The sequence below is a fragment of the Hypanus sabinus genome, chromosome 20 (genome assembly GCF_030144855.1).
Source record: "Hypanus sabinus isolate sHypSab1 chromosome 20, sHypSab1.hap1, whole genome shotgun sequence".
Lineage (NCBI taxonomy): Eukaryota > Metazoa > Chordata > Chondrichthyes > Myliobatiformes > Dasyatidae > Hypanus > Hypanus sabinus.
Window position 1 is genome coordinate 12,674,694 of NC_082725.1, and position 24,161 is coordinate 12,698,854.

The 24,161-nt window shown below is 40.6% G+C and overlaps 1 protein-coding gene across 1 annotated transcript; it reads right to left on the reverse strand.

Annotated features, from left to right (window-relative positions):
* Positions 1 to 352: 352 nt before the first annotated feature.
* LOC132378652 (ornithine decarboxylase 1-like) lies at positions 353 to 21,305 on the reverse strand. Its single transcript, XM_059945764.1, has 9 exons — positions 21,207 to 21,305; positions 18,308 to 18,481; positions 16,168 to 16,340; positions 11,873 to 12,007; positions 11,471 to 11,552; positions 10,698 to 10,788; positions 7,361 to 7,513; positions 4,650 to 4,753; positions 353 to 571 (listed from the first exon to the last, which is right to left on the reverse strand). Exons 1-9 carry the CDS (start codon positions 21,303 to 21,305, stop codon positions 353 to 355), a joined length of 1,230 nt encoding a protein of 409 aa, XP_059801747.1.
* Positions 21,306 to 24,161: the final 2,856 nt, after the last annotated feature.

A 24,161-nucleotide genomic window follows, 5' to 3' on the forward strand; every position in this document is an offset into this window, starting at 1 on the left:
AACACTAAAAGTTTATTAATTTCTAACATAATAGAAATGTGACAGAGAGCAGTTTAAAATTAACTTGAGAATTCAGAATAGTGCAACATTTAAACGTTGGTGGTGATTGATGAAAATTATCCTCAGCTTCTCTTAGCAATTAAAGCTCTACTTGGACCTGCTCTTCTGTTGGATGCTGATTTTCCTTCTTTATCTTCTGGAGAATTTCCCTTTGGGAACAAAGTGACAAGTTAATTCTCATGTATAGTTGAATAGTTGTGTGCAGAGAAAGGTGTAAAACAAACGTGGGTTGAAATGTAACACATTACTGAATCACATTCTCAATTCAAATGGGAAGGAAATGAATTTGTTCCTACCAGGCTTCTTTGGTCACTACAAAGTTTGCAATGGGGCCTGGAAAACCATTGAACTTGTTTGACAGCGTGATCGTGTATGCTCCCCTGTTTTGAAAGAGCAGCCAGTCTCCAATTTCCAGCTCAGGTAGCTCGTAGTGAGCCGTGACACAGTCAGAGCCATCACAAGTTGGTCCCCAAAGTGTTGTGCTAAAAAGTTGTTGGTCTGGGCTGACTTTCTGCAGGAAGTAAGTATCAGGTCAGTTGTTAACTTGGACATAATCAAACATTGCGTTGTTGGGCAACGTAAATATGTCATCTGAATGTTGCCACTTTTATCATTTATTGCTATCAACACTTTTCATCTTCTATGGACTTTTAAAAAATAGCACCTCTAACTTCCACCCTGCCCTTAAATTCACTTGGTCCGTCTCCACCACCTCACTCCCCTTTCTCAATCTCTCTGTCTGGGTTTCCGGAGACAAACTGTCGACTGACATCTTTCATAAACCTACTGATTCCCACGGTTATCTTGACTATACCTCTTCCCACCCTATCTCCTGTCAAAATGCTCTTCCCTTTTCTTCGCCTCCACCGAATCTGTTGCCAGGAATTGGCTTTTGGAAATATCCTCCTTCTTTAAAGAACAGGCTTTCCCTCCCTCTACTATTGATGCTGTCCTCACCCACATCTCCTCCATTTCCCGTACATCTTCCCACTGCCTTAACAGTGATCCTTATCCTCTCTTATCCTTACCTACTTCCACTTCCAACACACAGTCCTCTGCAACTTCTGCCATCTGCCAAGGGATCCTAACACTAAACATTTTTACTTCCCCCTCCCGTTCTCCTCTTTCCGCAGGGATCATTTCCTCTGCAGTTTGCTTGTACATTCATCCCTCTCCAATAATCACCCTCCAAGCACTGTCCTGTACATACACCTCCTCCCTCACCTCCATTCAGGGCCCCAAAATGTCCCTTCCAATGAGGCAACACTTCACCTGTAAATCTGCTGGGTTCATCGATCGGTTTTCTCCACATTTGTGAGACCTGTTGCAAATTGGGGGGCTGCTTTATGGAGCACCTCTGCACCATCCACCACCAGTGGCCAAACATTTTAATTCCATTTCTCATTCCCTTTCCGACGTGTTGATCCATGGCCTCCTCTTGTGCCGAAACGAGACCACCCTCAGGGTTGAGAAGCAGCACCTTATACTTCACCTGGGTGCCCTCCAACCTTATGGTATGAACACTAATTTCTCCTTGCAGTGGACAACTTTCCTCCTGACACCTTTCTCTATTTCCATTTTTGACCTTTAACTCTTCTCACCTCCCCCTGGGTTGCCTCCTTCCCTTTCTCCTTTTGTTCACTCTCATATCCTATCAGATTCTTTCTTCTACGGCCCTTTACCCTTTACCTGGCTTCACTAGTTAAGTTCCAGCTCGCCTCTTCCCCCTCCATTCGCCATCCTGAGGAAAGGTCTCAGTCCGAAACATCAACTGTTAACTCTTTTTCCATAGATGCTGTTTGACCTGCTGAGTTCCTCCTGCATTTTGTGTGTGTTGCTGTCCTTTATGTTAATATATAATTAGTAGATGGCCATTTTAATCATCCTCTTGAAGAATTGCTTATGGGTTCCAATCCTTTGTACCAATAACCTCTTGTCTACCACCTGTTCTATATTGGAAATATTGGGGCAGATCTTCCACTGCACTTTAACTAAAGGTAGCTACCCCTGGGTCATGCTTGTATTGGTAAGGTCTCGAGCATGATCTTTAATTGGGAACCTCGATCACTGGTTGTGTGCCCTGCAGCTGGTTTTAGCAGCTGGCAGGCTCTGCCTTAATATTGATTGTCAGTAACAAATATTCTGTAACTGGTTAAAAATTAGATTTAATTTTATTAAAACCACGTAAAAATAATTTTCAGAATAAAGTTTATTGAGAATACCAAATGCAGGAGATTTGACTTGGTACAAGTTTTGTAGACACTTTCCACACCAGGAACTGAGAAACTACGGAAGATGGCATCTAGCACACTGGACTTGCCATTGCTAGATGGGCACCTACATTGTAGCTTGCACTTGGGATTTTCACAATTCCCCTCGACCCACACAATCTACCCCTTCCACGGACTTAACATGAATGTTTTTAAACAGCAAGTTAGACATGGAATAAGTAATATTCCATATTTAAAAGGAAGTTCTGTTTTAGGTGTGCCCACTACACATGAAGGTAGCCCCCAGATAAAGGATTATTGACCTGAAACATTAACTTTATTTCACTCTCCATAATTATCAGAGTTGCTGGGTAACTCCAGAGATTTGTTTCTGGCCATTATTTGACAGACCATTGGTGAGTTAAGAATGCTTGATAACATCAACAATATGTGTCTTGTTAATGAATGAAAGTAAACCTTCAGAAAAAAGATCACGAAAACATTATACTTTTCCTTTACCATATACTAAAAGTTTGATCTATTAAAGAAGGTTTAAAAAAAAAGTTAAGATAGGGCTATTAAGAACAAAGTTTTTCAAAGTAAAAAACTTAAGAAATTGAAACCAAATTCGTAATGTATGTTTGACAGTAGGGTTAGATATCTGTTTATTAAGTTTAACTAAGTCAGTAGGAAGAGAAGAGCCAAGAACAGAAAATAAAGAATATCCTTGTGCATCATTACATTCTAAATTTACCCACTGTGGACACAATGGTGAATCTAAATCTAATTTCCAATATATTAAATTTCGAATATTATTCACCCAATAGTAAAATCTAAAATTGGGTAAGGCTAAACCACCATCTTTTTTAGATTTCTGTAACTGTCTTTTACTTAATCTGGGGTTTTTATTTTGCCACACAAATGAGGAAACTTTTGAATCAATGTTATCAAAAAACGATTTAGGAATAAAAATTGGTAAGGCTTGAAATAAGTATAAAAATTTTGGCAAAATCATCATTTTAATAGCATTAATCCGAGGTATAATATGTTTTCGTGATCTTTTTTCTGAAGGTAGTTTAATGTCTTTTGACCAACTTTCTAACAAATTTAAGTTACCTAAATCTAATTTTTTTAGATATTTACAAATTAGAAATTTTTTATATAAAGTTTTACCATCCTTTCCTAATTTAACTTTGATAGATTTTTCAGATATGATTTTTACTTTAAATCCCTGTCAGAAGGGATTAGTGGCTTTTATTTATAATATGATTATGAAGATACAACCAGAGGTATCGGATAGAATTAAACAGGAATGGGAAAAAGAACTTCAACACAATATATCAACGGAAAAATAGGAAAAAATTTTACAAATGGTTAATTCTCCTTCTATTTGTGCTAAACATGTTTTAATACAATGCAAGGTCGTACATAGAGCTCATATGTCTAAAGATAAGCTTGCTCGGTTTTATTCTCATGTTAATCCTCAATGTGACAGATGTCACTTAGATGTGGCTTCATTGACCCACATATTTTGGTCATGTCCTACCTTACATAATTATTGGAAGGACATATTTGCCTCAGTTTGGAATATTGATTTACAACCTTATTCTATTACTGCAATTTTTTTTTTTGGTATACCAAATGAAGATGATAGTCCACTCTCCCCTTCAATTAGACGAATGATTGCCTTTGTAACATTAATGACCAAGAGGTCTATATTACAAAATTGGAAAGAAGTAAATCCTCCTATCACATTTCAGTGGTTTTCCCAAACTATTTCTTGTTTAAGTTTAGAAAAAATTAGAAGTACTATTTTCGATTCATCAATTAAATTTGAAGAAACTTGGGGACCGTTCATTCGATATTTTCATATGAATTAATTTGGCTCATTCCGGACCTTTACTCTTTTTATTCTGTTCTGGTATGGAGTTCCGGAGTTTTTGACACTACCATATATATATAAACTATTATTATTGCCCATGTTAGTTTAGGTTTATTTTTTTCTATTTCTTAATATACATTTTTTTCTGTATTTTATATATTTTTTTCTTTTGATGATTATCTTTAATCTTTTTCATGTATAATTAATATAGGTTAGATTGATTATTGTACAATTTTCATTTTTTGCTGATAGTTTAATAAGATATTGTTATCTTATTACTAATTTAATTTCAAATTTAAGGTATTCATAACCTATTTAATACAATACTATGTTATGTTTTTTTTAATATATGAAACTTAATAAAAAGATTGAAAAAGAAAGAAAGTAAACCAATGGGCTGGTAGTTTGCTGGAGTAGATTTGGCCTGCCTAGATGATAGGTGTGCTTACAAAAAGACTTAACGGCATTTTTCTTACATTATTTTTGTGAATCCTTACCTTAAATGCTATTGGTTTTAATGGAATATATTCAAATTTTAAAGATCCATGCCAACCATCATTTATATAGTACATTATGGTTTTCTTGGTCTCAGTCTCATCATCTAGAAAAGAGAATTAACACATAAGATCCATGTACTGTTTTTCAGAGATTAGCTTTGTAACATTAATGTTTAAGAAGGAAAGTAAAGGGCTCGTTCTGCTATTTTTAAAAATATGGCTATCCTCAAGTCAAGTCAAGTCAACTTCTATTGTCATTTCGACCATAACCGCTGGTACAGTGCATAGTAAAAATGAGACAATGTTTTTCAGGACCATGGTGTTACATGAGACAGTAAAAAATACTAGACTGAACTATGTAAAAAAACAACACAGAGAAAGCTATACTAGACTACAGACCTACACTGGACTGCATAAAGTGCACAAAAACAGTGCATGCATTACAATAAATAATAAACAGGACAGTAGGGCAAGGTGTCAGTCCAGGCTTCGGGTATTGAGGAGTCTGATAGCTTGGACCAATGTTACATGGTCTGGTCGTGAGAGCCCGAATGCTTCAGAGCCTTTTTCCAGACAGCAGGAGGGAGAAGAGATTGTATGAGGGGTGCAGGGGGTCCTTCATAATGCTGTTTCCTTTGCGGATGCAAATGTCTATGTCTATGATGGCAGGAAGGGAGACCCCGATGATCTTCTCAGCTGACCTCACATTCCGCTGCAAGGTCTTACGATCCGAGACGGTGCAATTTCCAAACTAGGCAGTTATGCAGCTGCTCAGGATGCTCTCAATACAACCCCTGTAGAATGTGATGAGGATGGGGGTGGGAGATGGATTTTCCTCAACCTTCGCAAAAAGTAGAGACACTCCTGGGCTTTCTTTGCTATGGAGCTGGTGTTGAGGGACCAGGTGAAATTCTCCGTCAGGTGAACACCAAGGAATTTGGTACTCTTTACGATCTCTACCGAGGAGCCATCGATGTTCAGCGGGGAGTGGTCACTCCATGCCTTCCTGAAGTCAACAACCATCTCTTTCGTTTTGTTCACATTAAGAGACAGGTTGTTGGCTCTGCACCAGTCCGTTAGCCACTGCACCTCCTCTCTGTAAGCCGACTCTTCGTTCTTGCTGATGTGACCCACCACGGTCGTGTCATTGGCGAACCTGATGATATGGTTCGAGCTGTGTGTTGCAGCAAGGTCGTTGGTCAGCAGAGTGAACAGCAGTGGACTGAGCACGCAACCCTGGGGAGCCCCCATGTTCAGTGTGATGGTGTTGGAGATGCTGCTCCCGTTCCGGACTGACTGAGGTCTCCCAGTCAGGAAGTCTAGGATCCAGTTGCAGAGGGGGGTGTTCAGGCCCAATAGGCTCAGCTTTCCAATCAGTTTCTGAGGAATGACTGTGTTGAATGCTGAACTGTAGTCTATGAACAGCAGCCAAACATGTGTGTTTTTTGTCCAGTGGGCTGGGGTCAGGTGGAGGGTGGTGGCAATGGCATCATCTGTTGAGTGGTTGGGACGGTATGCAAACTGCAGGGGGTCCAGTGAGGGGGCAGCAGGGTCTTGATATGCCTCATGATGAGCCTCTGGAAACACTTCATGATGGTGGATGTGAGTGCAACGGGACGGTTGTCATTTAGGCAGGACAACTGAAGACTTCTTCGGCATGGGGATGATACCTGCTAGCTGGTCTGCACATCCTGAACCGTGAGTAGAGAGAGTATGCAGTGGAACCAGCTTTTTATGCATTTGTATCATACATACAGTAAATATTGCTCTTTGTGATTGCTAACTCTTTGGAGATAATCTCACATGTTAGGAAAAAACAACTGACACACTTTTCCTGGTCACACATGTACAATTCCCAGTATGGGCTGTCAGCCAGGAGATTGGTGAAAGGCTGCAACAGGATAACATTCGTATGTCCACTGCTTTTTTTGTTACAATGTCTGTGGCTTCCATCGCCTATTTTCCGACTCGGTGAGTGGAATTCACGAATGTACTTCAGTCCATCATCTGAAACAGTAGTGGAGGGAGATTCAGTATTTATTTATTTAGAGATACAGTGTGGAATTGGCTTTGAGCACCATCGGCAACCTGGATTTTAACCCTAACCTCATCACGGGACAATTTACAACGACCTCTTCAACTACCCAGTACATCTTTGGTCCGTGGCAAGAAACTGGAAGACCCAGAGAACACCCACACTTTCCTCAGGGAGGACGTACAGAGACTGCATATAGGGAGCACTGGAATTAAATTCCAAAATCCAATACCTCGCTGCAATAGTGTTGTGCAAATTGCTACACTACCACGGTGCCCAATAATCTTCTAGAAAGGGGTATTGGACAAGCAGAATCAGGTTTATTATTACTGACATATGCTGTAAAATTTGTTGTTTTGTGGTAGCTATACAGGACAATACTGCAAAAAGAGAACAAAAAATAGTGAAGTAGTAAAAAGAAAATTGCAGCCATGTTGGAATGGTGGAGAAGACTTGATGGGCCAAATAACAGAACGTCTATGGTCTTAAGAAGCGGACCAGGAATTTCAGCCATCTCCATGAATCTTCCATCCTTTGCCTGTGAGGAATACAAAACTTCCCCTACCACATCTCCTTCTGGTGGTAAGGCATTGGAATGTATCACCCATCGTTCCCTCATACAGTATTGAGCGCAGAAGATCACCGTAGCTAGTTGGTGATTTATGGAAGAATTTACCATTGGAGTTAGTTGAATCTATAGTAATTCTTCTTCCAATGATATTCACAGCAATTGTAAGTGAAGATGTCACATAATAACGGCCAGGTTCAGCAATTACATTCACTCCACTTGCTTCAGGAAAGTGAAGATCCAATGCACGATTGATCACTGCTGCAATCTACAACATGAAAATCAATTAGATATTATTACCAAATTTCCAGCACTTTATATGCAGTGGAATCTGGTCAATTGGGGCAGCTGTTTAGTTGGGACATTTTGCAAAGAACGAAAACTGAGCTGAGATTCGCTTTGATAATTTGGGACACTATGCCGCGTAATTGGAACAGGAGACTGTTGCTAAACAGTTTCGAACTAGCATCAGTTGCATTCACTTGTATGGCCACTAGACACTACACTGTGCTTAGAGCGAACAATTTTCAAATAGCATGAGTTGTGTGTGTTTGTGTTCAAAAAGTAGTGATTTTTGTCACTGATGGTTGGTAAGAAATAAGCAGTAAGACAATTTTGCTTACTATGGTTTCAATCACTCTGGCTTGGAGATGCAAGAAACAGCTGGGAATGAAAATGAAATGTTTTCACCACTTTTGCAAGGTAGGACTACGAGGAATTTGAAGGTATTGACAATCATCTTGAACATTACAATGAAAATTCAGACTTGCAGGAAGAAATAGCTTTGAACTAGTGTCAATTGTATGCATTTGTGTGGTTGTTAAAAACGACTCTGTGCTTAAAGTCAACAGTTTTTAAACAGCCTCAGCTGCATTTGCTTATATTATGTTATTCATTTTAGGCTGGCTGACGTTGAATTGAATAGCAGTGATTTTTGACACTTCTTCATGCAGGAAGGCAATGAAAGCAGTGCATTATCTGCACGAGGTGTCTGCACTGATCCTTCTTATTTACAGTATATCAAAAGGACACAGCAATGTATACTGGATTAATTCCTCCATCGATAACAATTAGGAACTAACATGTAGTGTTATAGAAATGCAGTGATATTGTAGTGTTCTAATTTGTTCTGTATTTCATTTACATACATAATTTCTTACTCAGTTAAACAGTAGTTTCTCTTTTTTAAACTATTTTCACGAAATTTCTGCTAATTGGGTCAGCCGCTTAAGTGGGCCAAAATGTACTGGTCCTGATGTGTCCTAATTAACCAGAAACCACTGTAGTTATAAATGAATTTGTACAGAAAGCACACATACTGAATTTGTATTAAGCAATGAGGTTAATACAAGAGTCCCTTACTAGCTCTCCTAAGTCAATTCTTCAGCTCCTTCCTAGCTACCTCATAACTCGCAAGAGCCCTATCTGATTCTTGCTTCCTAAACTTTAAGCTTCTTTCTTCTTCTTGACTAAATATTTCACATTTGTTGTCAACCATGATTCCTTCACCTTACCCGTCCTTTCCCTACCTCAAAGGGACAAATCTAACCAGGACCACCATGAAAATGCTCCCTAAACAACCTCCACATTTCTGTGTATGTCTCCCTGAGTACAACTATTCCCAATTTGTGTCCTCAGGTTATTACCAATTAGCATCAACATTCGCCCTCCCTCAACTAAATACTTTCAAAGCGTCTGCTCTTATCCCTGTCCAAGGCCTTCAGGAAGTTGTAGTCACTCTCTGAAATGCCCACCCACCAGGAGATCTGTCTAGGCTCAGCGGCTAGTAGTGGGTCCAGTATGGCCTCTCCTTTCTTTAGCCTGACCACATATTTTATCAAGAATTCTTCCTGCACAAGCATAACAAATCCTTCCCCATCCAAAACTTTTCTACTAAGGGGTATCAATATTAGGGAAGCTGATAATATTGATTATCATATCCATGACAACAACCTTGTTATTTTTGTACCTTTCCAAAATTTGTGTACCGATCTGATCCTCAGTGTCTCTGTAGCTGTTTGGGAGAATCTATGGAATATTCCCAATAGAGTGATTACTGCCTTTGTTTCTGACTTCCACCCACACAGACTCAGTAGAAAATCCCTCCACAGTATCCTCTCTTTCTGCAGCTGCGATACTATCTATGACTAGCAATGCCTCTTCCTCTACCTCTTTTACCTCCCTGGTCATTTTGAAATAGACAATAGGTGCAGAAGTAGACCATTCAGCCCTTCGAGCCTGCACCGCAATTTTGAGATCATGGCTGATCAATTACTATCAATACCCTGTTCCTGACTTGTCCCCATATCCCTTGATTCCCCTATCCATAAGATACCTATCTAGCTCCTTCTTGGGGCAGCCAAGACTCTGTAATGGCCACAATGTCAAAGTTCTATGTACTGATCCATGCTCTAGTTTCATCACCCTTGTTCCTGATACTTCTTGCATTAAAGTAGACACCTTTCAACCCATGCAACTGACTGCAATTGTGCCCTATCCACAATTGTTTCCCAATCTCTCTACACGTAGCATCTACCTGCCCACCAACAGCACCATCCTTTGGCTCTCGTGCCTCTGCCGACCCAGTGTGAACTCCTTTCCCAACATCTCTAACAAACCTGTCCCCAAGGATGTTTGTCAGATGTCAGAGTTCAGGTGTAACCTGCCCTTTTGAACAGATCACACCTTCCACAGAAGAGATCCCAATTATCCCCAAACGTGAAAGCCTGCCCCTTACACCAATACTTCAGCCAGACACTGAACTGCCAGGTCGTCCTATTCATACCCTCACTGAGAGAGTAGCACAGGCACAAATTGAGAGAGTACTACTTTGAGCTCTGCTTTTTATATCTCCTGCTTCACGTGACAAGTTTATCAGTTACTAAGATGGGCAGACCAGTGGTAGATGGAATTTAATGCTGCTAAGTGCAAGATGATGCGCTTTGGACCCTCACAATGATTGGTGGGGCCTTTGGAAGTTTTGAGGAACAGGGAACCTTGCTGTAAAAGTGGAAGGAGCCCTTAAAGTGGTAGCGGAGGTAAATGGGGCAGTGAAGAAGGAATACAGAGTACTTTCTTTTATTCATTATGCTATAAAATCGTACAGCTTTTTGCTCTTCTGGTTGCCACACAATATGAAGACTTAGCTGAACTGGAGAGGATATGATTTACCAGGATATTACCTGGGATGGGGTGCCACAATTAGGACATGAGACCATACAGTTGAGTTTCATTGACTTATTCACTTTATTACATCTAAGGATTTAAAGAGCAAACATATAATTTAACACAGTGATACTGTTACACCTGAAAAGTAATTAGAAGCCTGTCTGCTGTTTTTTCAGCTCTGAAAACTCTCAAGCCCATATTTCATATGTAAAATGCATACAGTAGGTATACCTATTTGAATATCAATTGTTCCTCAAATGTTACTTTAATGCATAACATGTTACCTCCTCAAATGTAATCTTGTCATCCTCACAGCCAGGAAAACCACCACCAATATCGAGCAAGTTCATATGAAATCCAAGGCTCATCTGGAGAAGATATGTAAAAGATCCAATATTTGTTGTCTCATTACCAGCAAGCACTTTCCATGCAAACCTTATCACTTTCTGTTACTGTCAAGACAATTCATACAAAAGCATCACTGACACCAAAGGACATCCCAAACTTTAGGTTTTAGTTTGTCACTACTGCACCATTAATCAGATTCAAATAGGCCCAAACATACTTTTTTCCATAGATGCTGCCTGGTCTGCTGAGTTACTGCAGAATTTCGTGTGTTGTTATTAGCTGTCTCAATATGCCTAAAAAAGACCTGTTATCATTGTCTTTTATCCTAATGGGAACATAAAAACTCTGTACTCTCAGTATTTCATCTCTGAAGGCCTCCCAACCATCTTAATGCTTTACCAAGCACCCTTTCAGCAAACATAATCTCTCAATCCAAAAATGGTCTTCCTCCAATTTCAAATTTCAACCAGAGGACCAGTTCTACCCTTCTCTATAGCTATCTTGAAACTAATCTAATTATGTTTACTAGATCAAAAGTATTCCCCTACACACACTTCTGTCACCTGCCCTTTCTCATTCTCAAATAGGAGATTGTGTAACTCATACTGTAATTAACATTATATTTGAAACTTTCATTGTTATGACTGCTACATTTCTGAAAATTTCTATTATTCAATATATAAAACTTCAAAAGGAACATACCCCAATATCAAAAACCGTGCGTGAATCGGCTATGGCCTCAGCAAATGCCTGTGGATCAGTACAACAACTTCCAACATGAAAGCTGGTTAAAGAAGAGTCATTAGGTTAGAATTCAACTGATATTTTTAAGAATATTTAAGGAAAATTTATTTATTTCTCTTATCTGTTAGTTCAGCACTTCGTTGAAACTCAAGCATTGTCCATTACTTTTCTTATGCTGTACAGGGAATGATAGACATCATCATTACACAACATGTTCCCTTTGGAACTGTCATGATTCCCTTGCACGTGTTGTTCCCATTGCCATGGTCACAGAGTGTGACGTTGCCTTGACATTTTTGTAAATAAACTATTGAATAAAAGTTGCAAACTGTTTTTCAGTAAGTAATACTTTTTTTTTACCTTACACCAATGATCTCCACACACAAAGCCTTTGCACATTCCATCAGCTGTCTGCACTCTTTTAAAGTCGCTCCAAACTTCATACTTAAGGGAAAGAGGGACTTGGCATTATTTGCAACAATGCGAAGAACCATTCTGTCAAGATAGCAACATTAGGAAGACAGGTGTGACTGCTGAAACGTCAGAGGGAGTTTACCATTTTTGTTTGCTCAGTAGACAATTAGAAAGCAGGCTTGGGGGTCAGCAGTGGAAAGAGTAAGCAGTTTTTCAAATCTCAGGGTCTCCGGGACCAAACATATTAATACAATCACGAAGAAGGCACGTCACCAAAGAATCTGGCAAACTCTGACAAATGCACTTTGGAGAGCATTATGACTGGTTGCATCAACGTCTGGTATAGAGTCTCCAATGCACAGATTTGCAAGAGTTCAGTTAGTTACAGACTCAGCGAATTCCATCACGGCACAAGATTCCCCACCATCAAAGGCATCTTCAAAAGGTGGAGCCTTAAGAAGGTGTGTAAGATTGACATCTGGGACAGGCTCTATTCTCATTACTACCATCAGGGAGGAGGTACTGTAGCCTGAAGACTCTCACTCAATATTGTAAGAATCGCTTCTCCTCTGCTATCGGATTTCTGAAGGGTCCATGAACACGACCTCACTGTTGCTCTTTTACACTCTTCAGTTATCTGTCTGTTTATTTAATATTGTAATTTATATTTTTTCATGTCTTGTACCATACCACTGCAACAAAACTACATATTCAATTATATATATGTCAGTGATAATAAAATTGATTCTGTTTCTCAGATCTTGATTTTGACATCTCCCAATATTATCCTTCTGGAAATAACTCTGTGTAGATATTCTTTTGCTCTGGGATCACCAGTTACTTGCACCCTTGTTTCTGTTATCCAGTGTACAGTCTTCAACAATTCCTATATGCAATGCTCTGGCTGATACACGGGTGTTACTCTGGTTGGTAATCAGTGGTGAGCGATATGCCGCAGGGTCAGTGCTGGACAAACAGATGTTCATAATAAACATAAACGAATGGGAGAGGCGGCCGAGTGTAGTGTGTCTAAGTTTGCTGATGACACTAAATTAAACGGAAAAGCAAATTGTCCAGCAGATACAGAGAGTCTACAGAGAGCTGAGTGGGTAAGGGTCTGGCAGATGGAGTACAACGTGAGGTCATCCACTTTGGAAGGAAAATGGAAGAGCAGATTATTATTTAAATGCTGAAAAATTGCAGCATACTGCTGTGCAGAGGGACTTGGGAGCGCTTGTGCATGAATCACAAAAGGTTGGTTTGCAGGTGCAGCAGGCCAAGAAGAAGGCAAATGGGATGTTGGCCTTCATTGCTGGAGGGATTGAATTTAAGCGCAGGGAGGTTATGCTGCAACTGTACAGGGTACTGGGGAGGCCGCACCTGGAGTACTGCATGCAGTTTTGATCTCCTTACTTAAGGAAGGATATACTGGCTTTGGAGGCGATGTAGAGGAGTTTCAGCAGGTTGATTCCAGTGGTGAGAGGGTTAGACCGTGAGGAAAGATTGAGTTGCCTGGGAACATACTTTCTGGAATTCAGAAGAATGAGAGGAGATCTTACAGAAACAATAGAATTATGAATGGAATTGATAAGATAGAGACCGGAAAGTTGTTTCCACTGATATATGAGACTAGTACTAGGGGGCATAGCGTCAAGATTTGGGGAATAGATTTAGGATGGAGATGGGGAGGAACTGCTTTTCCCAGAGAACAGTGAATCTGTGGAATTGGCTTCCCGATGAAGCAGTGGAGGCTACCTCAGTAAGTATATTTAAAAGAAGGTTTGATACATTTTTGCACAGCAGGGGGATTAAGAGATGGGGAAAAGGCAGGTAGGTGGAAATGTCCATGGTCAAATCAGCCATGATTTTATTGAATGGCAGAGCAGGCTTGATGGGACAGATGGCTTACCCCTGCTCTGATTTCTTATGTTCTGATGAAGGCCATTGTGTCATACACAGTTTTCACCACCTGTTTACCTGTGACACCATTTCCACTGAACTAAGGACTTTATTTCTCAGTCACTAATGTGGACATGTACTGGTGGTAACTAAATGGCATTTTTGTTTGTCACAGAATGGAACCTGTATTGTACCAGAGTGGTTTGCTAATAATGTTTGTGCAACATTATGCTGTATAAACCTGAATCCTTGACAAACTGCAGACCAGCACATGTATTACTGGAAGAATGCCAAACACACTGAAGAAGCAGAAGGACATAATGTACCCTTCCCCTGAACTGAGGTCTGGCTAGCTGCACTTGTGTATAAAGGAGTGACTATGCTGTCTGTTTTTTTTGGAGGCTGTCATCGGCACTTCTGCGGTGCTAGTCTCCCCTTGCTGCAAGGAAAATAAATGTGCTTCTGATTGATTCACTTGGTTGTTTGTGTAAGATGAAAAGGAGCTCACACTCTGTTCCTCAGCACTTCCCGATCTTTACCATTCCTATCTTGCTTTGATTTCTCACATACGAGGACTGGAATAAGGTTAACAAATCTTATTAACAAAAACAAATTATACTAAAGGACTGTAGTATCTTATACTGTTCTCAATCCACTTTGAATGCTCTGATTTACAATTAGTGTCTCTCGGTGCCACTGAGAATAAATTTCTACTGGGAGATTGAACCGCTATATCTTTCAGCAAAGAACACACTGCTGAGGTCAAGGATGTGTGCTTAGCTCACTGTTCTACTCTCCCTGCACTCACGGCTGTTTTGCTAGGCACCACTCAAACACCATCTATAAACTTGCTGCTGACACAACTATTGTAGGTATAGTTTCAGATGGTGACGAGAGAGATACATCAACTAGTTGAGTGGTGTCACAACAACAATCTTGCACTCAGCGTTAACAAGACGAAGGAATTGACTGTGAACTTCAGGAATGGGGAGTCAAGGGAACCAACTCCAGTTCTTATCAAAGGATCAGCAGTGGAAAGGTTGAGCAATTTCAAATTCCTGTGTGTCAACATCTAAGGATCTATTCTGGGTGCAAAATATTGCAACTCCATCAGGTATGTGAGCAACCAAGCATTGGACCAGAAGTTCTTGCAGAGGGCTGAGAGAACAGCTGAGAGCGTCATAGGTGCCTCCTGAACATCCACGGGGACATTTATCAGGAGTGATGTGTATGCAGGGTTCCACCCATCTATCCAGCATCCTCTCTGACTTTCTACCATCAAACAGGAGTTTGTGATGCATCAAAACAATAATGGTCAGGATGGGGAACAGTTTCTTCCCTCAGGCCATGAGGCTTCTGAACTCCCTGCTACATTGCATTTGAATTGTCTCTGACTAATCTGTTCTGTGCCTTACAATATTTATTTAATGTGCTTTAGTTTGTTTATACATGTGTAATCCATCTGTAGCTTTTATCTTAACATTCATAAGCTATTGTGTGTTATGTGTACTATTGTGCTTTACACTCTGGTTCAGAGAAACGTCTCGTTTGATGATATATAGGTATATAGTTAAATGAAATAAACTTGATTTGACTGGATGTAATCACAAAGAAGGCATGACAGTGTCTGTATTTCATTTGGAGTAGCAGCAGACTTGGTATGTCACACAGCTCTCTCTCAAATTTCTACATTACGTGGAGTGTGTTCTGACTGGATGTATCACCATCTGGTATGGAGGGGACCACTGCACTGGATTGGAAAAAAGCTGCAGAGGGTTGCAAACCCAGCCAGCTCCATCATGGGCACTAATCTCCCCTGCATCAAGGACATCTTCAAAAGGTGATGCCTCAGAAAGACAGCATCCATCTTGAAGAACCCCCATCACCCAGGATGTGCTCTTATCTCAATGTTACCATCAAGGAGGAAGTATAGGAGCCTAAGGATACACACTCAATATTTTAAAAATAGTTTCTTCCCCTTCGTCATCAGCTTTCTGAATGGGCAATGAATGGATGTACACAACCTCACTATACATTTTTTGCTCTATAAACAGTCAATGGTTTGGGCCGAGACCCTTCATCCGTCCTGGAAAGGAAGGGGGTACAAGCCAGAATATTTCTGCCATGAATGCTGGAGTTTTTGGGGGAACACAGGAGATAGTGTTGTAGAACAGAGAAATATGTAGAACTAGATGAAGGCCAGCACTATGGAAGGACATATGAAAAGTGAACGACAATTCAGAAAGGTGTCTACAGAGAATATCAAAAGTAGATGCATATTGTCTACATTTCAGTTGAAATTATCAGCTGATTCAGACGAGAAAGAGATAATTGTCATTTACTTCGCAGTGGGGTGGATCCGTGAAACTTTGAAAAGTTCATCTTTGTTATCGAATGTCATCATCTGAATCCCATTGGTGGCCGCAAATTTAATATAAGAGCTCTCCTTGCAGGGGTGTGCATAAATGATTCTCTCTGGGGGGACCCCAATATCTTGTACCATCGCAATCTCATTCTGTGGGACAGAAAGAGAGTTACCATTAATATTTTTTATTTTTCTGAGTTCACTGATTGGAAAATTGTCACATATACTGAGGTACAGTGGGAAACTTTGTCTTGCATACTGTCTATAGTTCATTAATTTCATTCCGACAATGCATTGAAGTGGTAGAAGGGTAACAACAGAATGCAGAGAAACACAGGAAGTACAGTGACAGGAACATGCATGTAGACAGTGAAGTACAAGGCAAAAACAAGGTAGATTGTAAGGTCTAGAGTCAATCTTATCTTGTTGGGATACAAGGGTGGTGGATCAGGGGACTACGTAGGGTGAACCAGGGACAGAGATAGGCAGAACAAAGGGGCAACTAACCGATGAGGGCAGAACTGGAACAGCCACAGAGTAAAGTAGGGAGAGCAAAATCATTTTGGCACTGGGCCACAAAACATGGGACAACATGGTAGCATAGTGGTTAGCGTAACGTTCAATTCCCACCAATGTCAATAAGAGCTTATACATTCTACCTGTGACTATGTGGGTTACCTCTCGGAACTCCAGTTTTCTCCCACATTCCAAAGACATATGGGTTAGGGTAATAAGATGTGGGCCTGCTGTATTGCTGGTGGAATCCTGGTGACACTTGTAGGCTGCCCAGCACATCCTGAAGCTGTTGGTTGTTAATGCAAACAACACAGTTCACTGTATGTTTTGAAGTACAGTACTGTGCAAATGTCTTGGGCAAATAGATATAGGAAGGATGCCTAAGAATTTTGCACAGTACTGTTGAAATTTTATGTATTGCACTGTACTACTGCCATTTAAAAAATATGATGTTTGGGTGATGATAATCCTGATTGTGATATGGGTTTCAATTGTGGATTGAGAGTGGGAAGGGGGCAGGGAGAGTGGAATCAGGGTTAGGAGAAGGGAAGGGAGAGGGAAGGGTGCGGGAAGTGCTGGAGAGACATTCTGTAATGATCTATAAATGAACTGTGTAGAATCAGATGACCTTGCCTGGTGTCTCAGGGCTGGTCTGTCTGCACTCACACCATCTCCATCCCCAGCACTCCTTCTCTGCCACATGTTCCTGCACCTCCACCTTCGCCATTCCCAACATGCTTTGCTCCAGCCACATTTACAAACTCGCTCTCTGCTCCTCGTTGGCAGATACCATACTGACTATATATATGTGCAATATACTGTATATATGATTAATAAATCTAATCTTTAATGTTAAATGTGAAGGAATGCATGGAGACGAGGACAGCACCGTCATGTAGGGTGAACAATGAAATGGTTCAAAGGAAAGGACGAAGCAAGAGCAAACCAGCTGTGGGGGAACAGAGGCAACGAGAAGCACGGAGAAGTGCAGAGGCTGCAGGACAACACCGAGTAGATCTGGCAAAAGGGTCACGACATGTAATAGGAATATAGAGGAAATGGCACCAACAATCATTCCATGGCCAAAGTCATTTAAATCACATTTCTTCCCCATTCTGATGTTTGGTCTGAACAAAAACTGAACCTCTTGACCAGGTCTGCATGCTTTTATGCACTGAGTTGCTGCCACATGATTCTCTGATTGGATAATAGCATTAATGAGCAGGTGTATCTAATAAAATGGCCACTGACCGTATAAGTAGCAAGGCATTGAATTGACTTTATTACTTACATCCTTCATATACATAAAGAGTAAAAATCTTTACGTTACGTCTCCGTCTAAATGTGCAACGTGCAATTATAGTAATTTATAATCAATTTTATATACAACAGGATAGTCAATATAACAGAAATACAGTTGCATCAGCATGAATTAAGCAGCCTGATGGCCTGGTGGAAGAAGCTGTCCCAGAGCCTGTTGGTCCTGGCTTTTATGCTGTGGTACCATTTGCTGCAAAGTTTGGGAGATCTTCCATTGCTGCATACATTAACACATTTTAATATTTGAAGGGCATCAGTGAGCTCATTATTCCAAATCCTACCTTACTGGCACAGTCAAAGCCGATCCCTAATTGAGCAAGGGTCCAAACTATTGGTTTGCTGTCATTGCATTTCACAGCGTAGAAAGGTTTCACTCGAGGCAATGTCATCTTCCACTGAAGGTGTTTCTTTATAACTTCACCCAAGTCGGCAACATAGAAAGCATCTGTGTTATCCTGCAACACAAGTCATGGTGATCATACTGACTGTCATTGTCCACTAATTTAACATTATTAGATTCCTTCAATTAGCGTTCTCTGCTAAATTCAATAAATTGAGCAAAACATTGGAATGCTGTGCCGTTCATGTGTTTCGTAAACACGTCCTGATGAAGGGTCTCGGTCTGAAAGGAGCTCAAAGGAGAGGACCAGGGCAAATTTTTTTTTGAAACGCAGACTGGGAGTTACCTAGAGAGCGCTGCCAAGCTTGGTTGTGGAAACAAATATGATGGGAGTATTTAAGAAGCTCTCAGAGAGGCACATGCGTGTACAGAGAATGGAGAGATATGGATTTGTGTAGGTTGAAAGGACTAGTTTAGTGGGCTTTTAATGATTGACAGAATTAGTTCGGCACAACTTTGTCAGCCAAAAGTCCTGTTCCTGTGCCGTCCTGTTCTATGTTCTATTGGGTTTACTGTTGGTCAGTACAAGGTATATCATAGATATGATGGGCTGATGGGCATGATTCTCTGCTGTGTAATGCTCTCTGATTTTCACACAGAAACCACATTAGATTTCACCATTCATTCAATATGCCATAATTAAACATCAGGATAAAGTTCTCTGGTTGCTCAAGGTAACAGAAGTGATGATGTAAAGTTTGGCATTTGACGTCATTTTCCCCAATGGAAGATTCAATTTATTGGTGATAACTACACTTATTTGTGAGGAAATATATGTAGAAACTAACCCAAAGCATGTAAAAATGTCATAAGCAACATTTTATTTGTGCCCCCTCTAAATCCATAATTGAACAGGCAGTTTGCACGAACTCGGACTAATGAATTTTTATTTCGCATTGACCAGTTCCTGCTCTGATAAATGATGTAATGATCAGCATCTTGAAGTACCACTTGCTTTCTGTGAAAGACCTATTACATTTTTAACTGAAGCTGTAGTTTATACCTGAATGGTAAAGATTGATCTCAGGTGTTCTTCTTGATGCTTTCTCCATCTGTTCTAGACAGAGGAACCTATTTTTCTAAACAGTACTTAAAAGACATTTGTATTTATTACCCTCCCAGTTATCACTTCGCTCTGATTACTTTGATTCAAGATTCAAGTTTATTTGTCACGTGTACATGGAAACGTACAGTGAAATGTGTCACTTGTGGTAACAATCAAATCACCACAGGATGTGCCGAGGGCAGCCCACAAGTGTCACTACACATTCTGCGGGGTGGGGGCACTGGTGTGTGGGGGGCTTCATCCATCTTCTGCCAGTCTGGCTTCCGACCACAGATGTCCCACGTCTGCGGCGCTGGTCTTCAAATGTGGAGTGGAGACTTAGACTCCAGCCTAACCTCTGATACCCACACATTCCTGGTCCTAAACTGTAACCTGACCCCTTACTCCCCTCTCTGTCCTCAAAACCAGTCTCACAAACCTAAAAACAATTAAAAATTGAGCATTTAAACAATTAAAAAAGTGCACCTGCTGCCCTTTGAAAGTGTAGGTTTTAACACTGCATTACCCATGCACTAATCATTTGTAGAGGGCATGCTTAATTAGAGAAACTGACATGCAATCCCCAATTGAAATAGCATTGGAGCCTTACTCTTCCATAGGATCCTGACTGGCATGTAGCAAGATAGCTCCCAACTATTCCTGCAGGAAGCCTTTGATAGTTATTTTGAAATTCGGACCCATGGAAAAAATCCAAGGCGGCAATGACGAGAGTTGGCTTCCAGTTCAGATATGTTCCCATTATCACCAAGTTGCTGGAGTAAAAATCACTGACACAAACAAGTGACACTAGAGAGACTGTAGATGCTGGAAATCTGCAGCAACATATGCAAAGTTCAGGGAGAACTCAGCAGATCAGGAAACATCTATGGAGTCTGATGAAGGGTCTCAGCTTGAAATGTTGATTGTTCATTTGCCTCACTAGAGGCTGCCTGATCTGCTAACTTTTTCCAGCATTTTGTCTGTGTTGCTTCATACAAAGTAATAGTTTTATTTGCAGATACAGTACTGTGCAAAACTCTTAGGCACCTACTGTACATATAGCAAGACTCTTGCAAAGTACTCTCTTTGTCAACGTGGAGCAGAGAGCAAGTTTGTAAATTTGGTGAGAGAAAAGACTGTTGGGAGTGACGAGGGTGGAGTGCCGTGAGAGAGGTGTGGAGGTGCAGAGAAGGAGTGCTAGGGGCGGTGGTGACGCAGGTGCGACACAGCCAGACCTGAGACACTAGGCAAGGTCATTTGATTCCAAACAAGTGGTTTATTGATCATTACTCTGGTGTTTACTCTCTGGTGCTTCCTTCTCCCTCCCCCTTCCCTTCCCATTTTCCCAATATAATTCCCCTCTCCTTGCCCTCTTTCCACTCTCCGTCCACAATAGAGACCCATATATAGGAGCCTCACACTCTTGTATAGTACTGTATGTTGATGTTCTGATAAATGGATCATAGTATCAGTGAATGCCAGAAATATTTAATTTGATATTAATGAGCTCAGTCACTTTGTCACAGTAGAAGATAACTTATTTTTAAGTTACTAGCATTCCTTAAGGATTATTGTAACTTCAGACATTCAATATGTAATTCTTTTTCTGAATATATTGTCAATATTAATAGTGGCAGAACTTGTTATCCTTGAATAAGGAAAAGAATGACATGTACCTTTTGATTATAACTTAATCTGAAATGTACTATTGACATAACATCATGTCAGTACTCACTGTGAGCTTTTTCTCATTGATCTTCTGGCCAATGACATCCATAGCCATGACCCCCTCCTCCAAAATGACAAAGTTGGTCTCATTAACACAGCCTTCCATTTTCAGTGTTTGCAGGGGGCTTGGTGCTATTCCGGAATTCAACAATGGAATGAATTTAGTCTTAAATAAAATTCCAAAATATTAGAAATATCACAATAAAGATCATCAGAGGCTGGTGCAAGTGTTGTTTTCTACATAAACTTTCAGGTTAAATATTGGAATGTTTTAACAATGTCATTCAAGAGATAAAATTGCGGCTCTTCATCAAAATATCTGACATGACAACACATTTGCAAGTAATTCTTGGGCAAGAGAATTTGATGCTATTATGGAGCAAGTAGCAAAAAAATTTAACAAAAATTGTGTGAAGCTACAGTATGAAAGATAATATTTTTGTTACTGCACAAGATTCAACTGTATATTGTTATCATCGGCAGCAAAATAGGCTCCTGCTACATAATGCCTCTTGGTGTATAATACAATGAAAATTCCAGAATTCCTGTCCGGATTCTGTCTGAACTTTCTCTCTGAGTTCGCAACAACACCTGCCTTTTTCCTGACCATAGACTGTGTGCCATCTATTGCCTCGCTGAATCTCTCGACTTTTGGCGAACCTGATTGCTGTTTTTTTCAGAGCTGCTTCAAGCTCTTTTACCTTTTGCGTTCTGAGTCGTCCTGCTACTTGTCATATTTTTCTCCTTGTGACGTCTCATAGTGTTGTTTGATATTGAACTCTTTTGCCACAGCCACTTGTTGCGAGCATATCAGACACACAGGTTTGCCATTGATCTCACAGAAGAAAAAACGATCTTTCCAATTATCGTTGAATATCCGACCTTCGATGTCAATGTTTCTTGGAAAGCATTTTGAACCACAGCAGCAAAGAGTGTCAGCCTTGATACGGGTGTTACTTACCTGAATACTCCATGTTTATACCGTGTTTGACGACTTAAGTGGGGCCCTAGTGGTTTTCAGTACAGAGTGGTAAGTGCTTATGCCCAGCGGGTGGTTAACTGCCACCTATTGTACAGCTGCCGTACTGATACATAATAAATGGTTATGAATGTACTTTTTTAACCCAAATCATCCCGCGGGCCAGATTGGACCCTTTCACGGGCCGGTAGTTTGACACCCCTGCTGTAGAACCAAAAGCTCTTAACCTGTTAAGCAGCCTCATGTTTGGCCTTTTGTCAAAGGCCTTATGAAAATCCAAGTACATAACATCCACCTTTGTCATATATATGACATGACAACACATTAGTAATTAATTATTGGGCAAGAGAACGTGATTCATACATATGACGTGGCAACACATTCGCAATTAATGATTGGGCAAAAGAACATGATATCCCCTTAACTATTGTGAAGCTAGAAACTAAAAAAAAGAATGTCCTTTAAAAAAAGGGTTGCAAATATACAGTAGTAACACACACAAAATGTCTGGAAGTGTTTCTCCCCTCCACCTTCCCTCTTCTCTATTTCTCCACTCTGGCCTCCCTCTTATCTTTTCTCCTCATCTGCCTATCTCTGCCCTTTGGCACCCCTCCTCCTTCCCTTTCTCCCATGGTCCACTCTCCTCTCCTATCAGATTCCTTCTTCTCTAGCCCTTTACCTTTTCCGCTTATCACTTCCCAGCTTCTCATGTCATTTCCTTCTCCTGCATCCACCTGGCTTCACCCATTGCCTAGATTGTACTCCTTCCCCTCCTCCCACTTTCTTTCCCTGGCATCTTGCCCCTTCCTTTCCATTCCTGAGGAAGGGTCTAGGCCTGAAACGTTGACTGTTTATTCATTTGCATGCCGGAACTACTGAGTTCCTCCGGCATTTTGTGTGTGTTGCTCTGGATTTCCAGCATCTGCAGAATATCTTGTGTTGCAAGCATCACAGATAACATTTTTGGACACAGTACTAGTTTTAATATGCGTCGTTATCATCAACAGCAAAAAGCAATGTTGCTAAGAATACACAGATCTTCAAACATCTACAAGTTCCATTTTACAAAGACATGTGTTAACTTAATTTCTGTCTTACTCAGAGCAGGCACACCAGAATCTTGAGCAACACACAAGATATGCAGTAGGAGCTCTGCAAGGCAAACAACATCTAGCAGAGGAATAAATGGTCGTTCAAGCTGAGACTGGAACGGAGATCACATCATGGATGACCTCACCTGCTCGCTTAATATCGCCTCCCTCAACAAGAAGCACCTCCACTTACTAAGAAGATTGAGACAAGTAAGGCCGCCCTCATCTTAACTGGGTTTTACAGGAGCATCCTGAGAAGTTGCATCTCCTCCTGGTATGGGAGCAGTTGAGCATTGGACCTGAAGTTGCTACATAGGACTGTGAGATCAGCTGAGAGGATCATGGGGGTTTCCCTAACATCCATCAGGGACATTTATCAGGAGAGATAGGTAGGCAGAGCCCTTAGTATTATCAAGGATCCCATCCAACCATCCAGCATCCTCTTTGACTTTCTACCATCAGGCAGGAGACTCCGATGCATAAAAACACAAACGGTCAGGATGGGAAACAGTTTCTTCCCCCAAGCCATTCAGCTTCTGAACTCCCCGACATTCAAAGTGTCACAGGCTATTCTGTTCTGCACATTACAATATTTAATATTCATGCACTTTAGTTTGTCATTTGCATGATTCATCTGTAGATTTTATCCTTCCCTTCATAGGTTATCATGTGTTATGTGTCTTATGTGCACTACAGTGCTTTACACCATGATTTGGAGAAACATTGTCTCATTTCTATATATTGTTATATATGTTATATATATAGTTAAATGACAATAAACTTGACTTCAGTTTGATCTGCAGATTTTCTCGTGTTTGTGATTGCTCACAATACTCCATTGGTCGGATTACAAACCTCAAGATCCTGCTTTGCAGCTTTCTACCTCGCTCCC

Excerpts from the sequence above, each read along its gene's own strand:
- LOC132378652 (XM_059945764.1), bottom strand. The coding sequence starts at position 21,305 with ATGGAAGGCTGTGTTAATGAGACCAACTTTGTCATTTTGGAGGAGGGG. Across the intron at positions 16,341-18,307 it reads GCTTTGACTGTGCCAGTAAG|AATGAGATTGCGATGGTACA; the intron begins GTAGGATTTGGA and ends TCTGTCCCACAG. Across the intron at positions 11,553-11,872 it reads GTGGAGATCATTGGTGTAAG|CTTTCATGTTGGAAGTTGTT; the intron begins GTAAAAAAAAAG and ends TTCTTTAACCAG.